General features: G+C 39.1%; 1 protein-coding gene across 3 annotated transcripts in view; it reads left to right on the forward strand.

Moving 5' to 3' along the window:
* The window catches only part of hdac11 (histone deacetylase 11), a 147,034-nt gene extending 136,941 nt beyond the window's left edge, over positions 1–10,093 (forward strand). For 2 of the 3 annotated variants that reach the window (XM_060909879.1, XM_060909881.1), the window contains 2 exons: positions 5,535–5,713; positions 8,229–10,093. In XM_060909879.1, coding sequence (XP_060765862.1) covers positions 5,535–5,713; positions 8,229–8,468 — 419 coding nt within the window. In that variant the 3' untranslated portion in view covers positions 8,469–10,093. The remainder of the gene's footprint in view (positions 1–5,534; positions 5,714–8,228) is intronic. The other variant, XM_060909880.1, reaches the window with a different exon arrangement.
* Positions 10,094–10,432: the final 339 nt, after the last annotated feature.

The raw sequence follows: 10,432 nt of genomic DNA on the forward strand, positions 1-10,432 counted from the left end.
TGATCAGGACTGAAGGAAAGATGGATGGCACTAAATACAGGGCAGTTCTGGAGGAAAACCTGTTTGAGTCAGCCAGAGGTTTCAGACTGGGACAAAGGTTCATGTTCCAGCAGGGCAATGACCCTAAACATACTGCTAAAGCTACACTGGAGTGGTTTAAAGGGAAATATTTAAATGTCTTAGAATGGCTTAATCAAAGACCAGACCTCAATCCAATTGAGAATCTGTGGCATAACTTGCAGATTGCTGTACACCAGCGCAATCCATCTAACTTGAAGGAGTTGGAACAGTTTTACTTTGAGGAATGAACAAAAATCTCAGTGGCTAGATGTGTGAAGCTAATAGAGACATACCCCAAGAGACTTGCAGCTGTAATTACAGCAAAAGGTGGCTGTACAAAGTATTGACTTGGGGGGGGGCATGTTGTGTAAATCAAATGGTGCTAACCCCCCAAAAATTCAAGATGGCGGCGCGCGTGGTTGCAGCGGCTTACGGCTCTCCTCTTTAATCTCATTGTACATGTGTATAGTGACAATAAAGGCATTCTATTCTATTCTAAAATCCATTTTAATTCCAGCTTGTAATGCCACAAAACAGGACAAAGACGAAGGGGAATGAATACTTTTGTATATCGCAGGGACAGAAATGAGGAAATAATGCGAATATAAAAATGTAAAAATATATCTTCGTGTGTAGAATAGAAAAAAAAGTAAATTTATAATTATAAGTAATATAATAATTGTAATATATATATATATATATATATATATATATATATATACATATATATATATATATACATACAGTGGGGCAAAAAAGTATTTAGTCAGTCACCAATTGTGCAAGTTCTCCCACTTAAAAAGATGAGAGAGGCCTGTAATTTTCATCATAGGTATACCTCAACTATGAGAGAAAAAATGAGAAAAAAAATCCAGAAAATCACATTGTCTGATTTTTAAATAATTTATTTGCAAATTATGGTGGAAAATAAGTATTTGGTCAATAACAAAAGTTCATCTCAATACTTTGTTATATACCCTTTTTGGCAATGACAGAGGTCAAACGTTTTCTGTAAGTCTTCACAAGGTTTTCACACACTGTTGCTGGTATTTTGGCCCATTCCTCCATGCAGATCTCCTCTAGAGCAGTGATGTTTTGGGGCTGTCGCTGGGCAACACGGACTTTCAACTCCCTCCAAAGATTTTCTATGGGGTTGAGATCTGGAGACTGGCTAGGCCACTCCAGGACCTTGAAATGCTTCTTACGAAGCCACTCCTTCATTGCCCGGGCGGTGTGTTTGGGATCATTGTCATGCTGAAAGACCCAGCCACGTTTGATCTTCAATGCCCTTGCTGATGGAAGGAGGTTTTCACTGAAAATCTCACGATACATGGCCCCATTCATTCTTTCCTTTACACGGATCAGTCGTCCTGGTCCCTTTGCAGAAAAACAGTCCCAAAGCATGATGTTTCCACCCCCATGCTTTACAGTAGGTATGGTGTTCTTTGGATGCAACTCAGCATTCTTTCTCCTCCAAACACGACAAGTTGAGTTTTTACCAAAAAGTTCTATTTTGGTTTCATCTGACCATATGACATTCTCCCAATCCTCTTCTGGATCATCCAAATGCTCTCTAGCAAACTTCAGACGGGCCTGGACATGTACTGGCTTAAGCAGAGGGACACGTCTGGCACTGCAGGATTTGAGTCCCTGGTGGTGTAGTGTGTTACTGATGGTAGCCTTTGTTACTTTGGTCCCAGCACTCTGCAGGTCATTCACTAGGTCCCCCTGTGTGGTTCTGGGATTTTTGCTCACCATTCTTGTGATCATTTTGACCCCACAGGGTGAGATCTTGCGTGGAGCCCCAGATCGAGGGAGATTATCAATGGTCTTGTATGTCTTCCATTTTCTAATAATTGCTCCCACAGTTGATTTCTTCACACCAAGCTGCTTACCTATTGCAGATTCAGTCTTCTCAGCCTGGTGCAGGTCTACAATTTTGTTTCTGGTGTCCTTTGACAGCTCTTTGGTCTTGGCCATAGTGGAGTTTGGAGTGTGACTGTTTGAGGTTGTGGACAGGTGTCTTTTATACTGATAATAAGCTCAAACAGGTGCCATTAATACAGGTAACGAGTGGAGGACAGAGGAGCCTCTTAAAGAAGTTGTTACAGGTCTGTGAGAGCCAGAAATCTTGCTTGTTTTTAGGTGACCAAATACTTATTTTATCGAGGAATTTACCAATTAATTCATTAAAAATCCTACAATGTGATTTCCTGGATTCTTTCCCCCCATTCTGTCTCTCATAGTTGAAGTGTACCTATGATGAAAATTACAGGCCTCTCTCATCTTTTTAAGTGGGAGAACTTGCACAATTGGTGGCTGACTAAATACTTTTTTGCCCCACTGTGTGTGTATATATATATATACAGTGGTGCTTGAAAGTTTGTGAACCCTTTAGGATTTTCTACATTTCTGCATAAATATGACCTAAAACATCATCAGATTTTCACACAAGTCCTAAAAGTGGATAAAAAGAACCCAGTTAAACAAATGAGACAAAAATATTATACTTGGTCATTTATTTATTGAGGAAAATGATCCAATATTACATATCTGTGAGTAGCAAAAGTATGTGAACCTTTGCTTTCAGTATCTGGTGTGACCCCCTTGTGCAACAATAACTGCAACTAAACGTTTCCGGTAAGTGTTGATCAGTCCTGCACACCGACTTCGAGGAATTTTAGCCCATTCCTCTGTACAGAACAGCTTCAATTCTGGGATGTTGGTGGGTTTCCTCACATGAACTGCTCGCTTCAGGTCCTTCCACAACATTTCGATTGGATTAAGGTCAGGACTTTGACTTGGCCATTCCAAAACATTAACTTTATTCTTCTTTAACCATTCTTTGGTAGAATGACTTGTGTGCTTTGGGTCGTTGTCTTGCTGCATGACCCACCTTCTCTTGAGATTCAGTTCATGGACAGATGTCCTGACATTTTCCTTTAGAATTCACTGGTATAATTCAGAATTCATTGTTCCATCAATGATGGCAAGCCGTCCTGGCCCAGATGCAGCAAAACAGGCCCAAACCATGATACTACCACCACCATGTTTCACAGATGGGATGAGGTTCTTATGCTGCAATGCAGTGTTTTCCTTTCTCCAAACATAACGCTTCTCATTTAAACCAAAAAGTTCTATTTTGGTCTCATCCGTCCACAAAACATTTTTCCAATAGCCTTCTGGTTTGTCCACATGATCTTTAGTAAACTGCAGATGAGCAGCAGTGTTCTTTTTGGAGAGCAGTGGCTTTCTCTTTGTAACCCTGTCATGCACACCATTGTTGTTCAGTGTTCTCCTGATGGTGGACTCATGAACATTAACATTAGCCAATGTGAGAGAGGCCTTCAGTTGCTTAGAAGTTACCCTGGGGTCCTTTGTGACCTCGCCGATAATTACATGCCTTGCTCTTGGAGTGATCTTTGTTGGTCGACCAATCCTGGGGAGGGTAACAATGGTCTTGAATTTCCTCCATTTGTACACAATCTGTCTGACTGTGGATTGGTGGAGTCCAAACTCTTTAGAGATGGTTTTATAACCTTTGCCAGCCTGATGAGCATCAACAAGGCTTTTTCTGAGGTCCTCAGAAATCTCCTTTGTTCGTGCCATGATACACTTCCACAAACATGTGTTGTGAAGATCAGACTTTGATAGATCCCTGTTCTTTAAATAAAACAGGGTGCCCACTCACACCTGATTGTCATCCCAGTGATTGAAAACACCTGACTCTAATTTCACCTTCAAATTAACTGCTAATCCCAGATGTTCACATACTTTTGCCACTCACAGATATGTAATATTGGATCATTTTCCTCAATAAATAAATGACCAAGTGTAATATTTTTGTCTCATTTGTTTAACTGGGGTCTCTTTATCTACTTTTAGGACTTGTGTGAAAATCTGATGATGTTTTACGTTATATTTATGCAGAAACATGGAAAATTCTAAAGGGTTCACAAACTTTCAAGCACCACTGTACCAGTAAGAGTAAGGCAAATAATAAAAGTTAGTTAAATACTAATGTGACCAAACTTTGTTTGTTTGTTTGTTTGTTTGTTTGTTTGTTTGTTTGTTTGTTTGTTTAAATGGTGGTATATGGAGCCTTTATTGGTGATGTGTTCTAGAACATACTTTATCAGGCATTTGATGTCAGTGTAAGTGCTAATAGGCAGCCAAGTGAAATGATGCTAAAATAACTCTAATATAATATAAATTTCTAGTAAGTGGTAATGAACTTGTATCACCCCTTCCTTTTAGTATTTTCCCTGCTCCAGCATACCAATACTGACTCGGGGAAGGCCTGTTAATAAGCTGATTAGCTTGATAAGGTGTTATGAATCAGAGAGCAAAATATTCAGCATTGAGATATACTGTATTTCAGGACTCGCTCCACTAGCCTATAAGACTGCACTCTGGTTCTCTGGTTTCCTCCCACAGATTGGTGACTCTATATTGGCCCTAGGTGTGAATGAATGTGTATGTGTGTGTATGGTGCCTTCTGATGGACTGGCATCCCTGGTATTCCTACCTTGCACCCTGATGTGTAGTAACTCTACTATGTGTAGTGGAGCTCTGTGCTAGAGCTGAGTGGCAGCCTATACATTATTCCATATTATTTTCCACAAACTCAACCTGTCAATTTCAGTGACTATGTAGTTTCTTTTTTTCAACATTTCCAGTCTTTATTTTTGAAACAAAAGCTCTAATTATATGAACATGTGAATGAGTTTGTCTGTCAATCCTACATATTCGTTAGAGAGTGCGGCCTGGGTTTCCAAGATAAGGTGTGTTTTGGCTTAGTTTCTCTTTGTTGTTCCTCACTTCCTTTTTGAGATGTTTTCCTTTGGTAACATTGCACTGTATTTAAATAAAAAAGTGCCTTGCTTTTCAACTTTTCCATCCATGTCTTTATCTGCACTGAATGGCAAAATAGGCTAAATATGTATTGAAAGTGTTTAAAAGTGCTTTGTCTCCTTGACATGAAATGTTATGCTTAAATTTGGATATCCTAGTAATCCAGGTCATCTCTTCTCATTTTATAGCAAGGCAAATTTTATGTCACGAATTCACCATATGAGCAAGAAGTATTAAAAAATTAACATGCAAATCCACTTCTTGTATGAGAATGACTTGATAGTCGAGCAAAGCAGGAAAAAAAGTTGCTGTTTCATAGGAAACTGTGTAAGGTGTCAGTAATATTTAATATTGGGTCAAGCAAGCAGAGAGGTTATTTCAGTGTAAGGTGTCAGTAATATTTAATATTGGGTCAAGCAAGCAGAGAGGTTATTTCAGAAATAGTAATAGTATTCTTTAGGGTAGTAATTTGTACTGTAAGGGTGGCATGGGTATGCAGTATGTAGTGTTGGTGCCTCATTGGGCACTGCTTCTGCTAGGATGGTTACTGAAGAATAATAAATAAATGAATGAAGCTGAAAACTGCAATGAAAGACTCATTGGATCTCATGTGTGCATAGGGGCTATTAAGAGGAAAGTGGAGCTGGACTGGGGGACAGAAGACACAGAGTATCTCCAGAAGGTGGAGCTCCACTGTGAGGGCACATTGAATGAGATCAGACCTGACATAATCGTGTACAATGCAGGCACTGATATTCTAGATGGTGATCCTCTTGGAGGCCTGTCGATTTCCCCTCAGGTACAGAACCCAGTGATATTATACGCATCTTTATTTGGACTATTTGAGAAGTAGTAGTTTCATATTAGCCATGCGCAAGGTGATTTTATTGAACCAGGTCTATTCGGTTTTGTATTTCAAATATGGTGTTAGGTCATGTAACCCACTTTATTGGTTACATAACCTAACCAGAACCAGGTTTATTCTGCAGGTAAATTATTGGGTTGGATATAAATATTGAATTAGATTTCTGCATCAGGAGCCGTTTCATGCAAAATGTGCTTCATTAAATTCTACCAGACAAAGTTTGAGTATATGAAGGAAACTTTAAAAAATGCTCTCAAGTAAGAAAGTTTTGGATACACATGTTGGAATGGAGATGACAGGAGGGAGCGAGTTTCATGATCTCATTCAAGAGTTGAAGCTGAGCGACAGGATGCTTGGCAACAAGAAAGAAAGCAATTCTCACTGTGTTGTTGGTTTCAGGGGTGAGATATAGCCACTCCTCTCCCAGACATGGGTAACGCCGGTGCATAGTAGAGGCTCGCCACTACATTTGAGAGCATTTTGCTGCTGTCACCTACATCACTACAAGAAATTTGTTCCGTACAATGTGATTAGTTGATGCACTTATTTGTGGTGTGGAAGCTCAGAAAAATGGACCTTGTTGTGGGAAAATGTTACTTTTTCGCTGCATAATATTCGCGAAAGTGCTCATGACAAAAACAGCAGTTTAAAAAAAAAAATACAACCCCGATTTCCAAAAAAGTTGGGACAAAGTACACATTGTAAATAAAAACGGAATGCAATGATGTGGAAGTTTCAAAATTCCATATTTTATTCAGAATAGAACATAGATGACATATCAAATGTTTAAGCTGAGAAAATATATCATTTAAAGAGAAAAATTAGGTGATTTTAAATTTCATGACAACACATCTCAAAAAAGTTGGGACAAGGCCATGTTTACCACTGTGAGACATCCCCTTTTTTCTTTACAACAGTCTGTAAACGTCTGGGGACTGAGGAGACAAGTTGCTCAAGTTTAGGGATAGGAATGTTAACCCATTCTTGTCTAATGTAGGATTCTAGTTGCTCAACTGTCTTGGGTCTTTTTTGTCGTATCTTCCGTTTCATGATGCGCCAGATGTTTTCTATGGGTGAAAGATCTGGACTGCAGGCTGGCCAGTTCAGTACCCGGACCCTTCTACGCAGCCATGATGCTGTAATTGATGCGGTATGTGGTTTGGCATTGTCATGTTGGAAAATGCAAGGTCTTCCCTGAAAGAGACGTCGTCTGGATGGGAGCATATGTTGCTCTAGAACCTGAATATACCTTTCAGCATTGATGGTTTCTTTCCAGATGTGTAAGCTGCCCATGCCACACGCACTAATGCAACCCCATACCATCAGAGATGCAGGCTTCTGAACTGAGCGCTGATAACAACTTGGGTCGTCCTTCTCCTCTTTAGTCCGAATGACACGGCGTCCCTGATTTCCATAAAGAACTTCAAATTTTGATTTGTCTGACCACAGAACAGTTTTCCACTTTGCCACAGTCCATTTTAAATGAGCCTTGGCCCAGAGAAGACATCTGCGCTTCTGGATCGTGTTTAGATACGGCTTCTTCTTTGAACTATAGAGTTTTAGCTGGCAACGGCGGATGGCACGGTGAATTGTGTTCACAGATAATGTTCTCTGGAAATATTCCTGAGCCCATTTTGTGATTTCCAATACAGAAGTATGCCTGTATGTGATGCAGTGCCGTCTAAGGGCCCGAAGATCACAGGCACCCAGTATGGTTTTCCGGCCTTGACCCTTACGCACAGAGATTCTTCCAGATTCTCTGAATCTTTTGATGATATTATGCACTGTAGATGATGATATGTTCAAACTCTTTGCAATTTTACACTGTCGAACTCCTTTCTGATATTGCTCCACTATTTGTCGGCGCAGAATTAGGGGGATTGGTGATCCTCTTCCCATCTTTACTTCTGAGAGCCGCTGCCACTCCAAGATGCTCTTTTTATACCCAGTCATGTTAATGACCTATTGCCAATTGACCTAATGAGTTGCAATTTGGTCCTCCAGCTGCTCCTTTTTTGTACCTTTAACTTTTCCAGCCTCTTATTGCCCCTGTCCCAACTTTTTTTGAGATGTTTTGCTGTCATGAAATTTCAAATGAGCCAATATTTGGCATGAAATTTCAAAATGTCTCACTTTCGACATTTGATTTGTCTATGTTCTATTGTGAATACAATATCAGTTTTTGAGATTTGTAAATTATTGCATTCCATTTTTATTTACAATTTGTACTTTGTCCCAACTTTTTTGGAATCAGGGTTGTACTAACATGCGAATTCATTGCACAAAATAACACCTCCAGTGTGTAAAGGCCTTAAATGTAACTATAAAAAGGGATACAAAGTATGATGTATCATTCTATGATATCATTTTTAATAAATCCTTACTTAATGATACTTGTGTCAATGTGACAACCTAGACAAAAGCTTTATCCCTATAATTGTATACTTAGGGCATCGTGAAGAGGGATGAGATCGTGTTTAGGGCAGCACGGAGGAGAGGGATCCCCATTCTCATGGTGACATCAGGCGGCTACCAGAAGAAGACAGCACGCATCATTGCTGACTCAATCCTGAACCTACACAGACAGCATCTGATTGGTGGAGAGGTGTCGGAAGAGGCGGGGCAGTCAATGGTGCCAGTCATGATGAGCAAGTCTGTGTCAGCAGAGGCAACTTTCAATGCCATCTAATGTTTACATCTAGCTATTATTGGCCTGTTTCTTTAAAGTTAGCAGCACTGTCCTCATTTTTGTTTACTAACAGAAACATTTAATCCTGACAAGGTCATCCAAGAAACTTTATTCTTCAGTTTTAGTGAGGGAAAGTTTATATTTTTTAACTGCATGAGCCTAGATTACTTTAACGTGTGGTACTTTAACAAGGATTTTAATTCTTTACATTGGTACTTTATGCAATGCTTATTTGCACAATTTGAATTTGATTTTAAATGATGATAAAAGCTCCAACTGTTCCAAGGGAGAAAGCAGTTTCTAAATTTACTTTACAAATTTGCTTTATAACATTACCATAAGTCATTTAGCACGAAATACTCCTGTTTATTATAAGAGTCTAACCTGAATCTTCACATGCATTGCTCATCATTTTATTACTCTTATTACATTTCTATACTGTTCTAAATGTCTAAAGCCATAAATAATGACAGTACTCTATCCCCCAGGTCTAGCACAATCCAACAGCCATATCCTTAGAGAGGTAATCAGCAAGTTTATTGGCTTGGCTTTGTGGGACTGACCAACTGAATGTGCTGTTCTCAAGAGGATTGCTTGCCTCTTACCCAGGTTGACTTTTCAGCAGACTTCATTTAAAGGTGTTTTTCATGAACCATAACCCTCTCAGTGCCCCCAGCAAGTCTTTGCAAATTCTTTTTCTTCATGCTGACTCAACATCTACTTTTAGATATCCAGCACTGAGGGAATATAAATTATAAATATGTGCAGTCCTTAGGTGATGCTCAATCCACCTCAAAAAAAAAAAAACTCTCTTTCCTCTCCAAAGGTATCTTCTTACAACTGTGGTGATTTATTTTGTCAAGATACTCATAATGTTGACAAGCTAAGAATAAAATAATGAAACGGAGTTAACCAGAAAGTGGACACTTAACTAGCAATGACGTCTTCTTTTATGAAAACATAAAAACAAATTCATTATGGTTAATAGCCTTTTAAAGCAAGGTCATCTTTTAAGGTTGAGCTGCATCTCCCATCTGTTGGGTTTAGTGCTGGCTGCTGGAGTGATATGGGAAATAGCTACTAATAAGTTTGATGATGGCTTTCTGTGTTATTCTTTGTTGAAAGGGGTGTGTATGAGAGTAAGATGAAAGGTAAATAAATACTTGCAGATAGATTGCCAAGGTTAATTTTATAGCTCCTTGAGGAAGCTTGAGTGTACCAGTAGGTGCGTGCATTTGCAAGATTCAGTACATTTAATGTGACTTTTTAGTAGATATTTGGTCAATAAATTTGTTGTGAACACTACGTAATAATGTACATTTAACATGATAATTCTATTCCCTTTCTGTTGATTTTGGTGTTGTGTATCTTATTGATATGAATATACTTTAAACTGATTCCTGCACTTATACCCCTCTCAGGGGAGCTTAATCTGATGTTTTTGGAGCTATAATCAGGTGCGTGTAAGTGTTTAAATTCTCATGTACCCTCTTACTGTACTGTATATCACCTAACAAAAGTGCCATGATATTATATGCATTCTTAATTTTTTTTGGTATCTGGCATTCAGATTTAAACCACTTCTGTGTGAGAATGGAACAAATAAATCAAATCTAATTACATGATTATGGCTGTGCTTGTGTTAGCTGTTCACATGATTTATGTAACTCTATTAGCGTGCTACCTCTAGAAATCGCCCCTTTATTGTTTGAAAGCCTCTCCACTCCTGGAGAATGTGATTAATGATGAGAGCACTTATTTTCTAAGCTTGGTGAGAAAATGAGTGGCACTATTTGTCATCATTTCTCCACACAAAGATTTTGTCTCCCTGGTTCTGATTCTTGGTGAGACTTGGGTGCACGTTCTTGCATTTCATTTTTCCCCAGCTGTTCCACATGGCGCCATACATTTAAACCACTGAACTGCTCTGAAGTAGCCATGTGGATGTGCAAACATCTTGCAAA

The sequence above is a fragment of the Neoarius graeffei genome, chromosome 26 (assembly GCF_027579695.1).
Source record: "Neoarius graeffei isolate fNeoGra1 chromosome 26, fNeoGra1.pri, whole genome shotgun sequence".
Classification (NCBI taxonomy): Eukaryota; Metazoa; Chordata; class Actinopteri; order Siluriformes; family Ariidae; genus Neoarius; species Neoarius graeffei.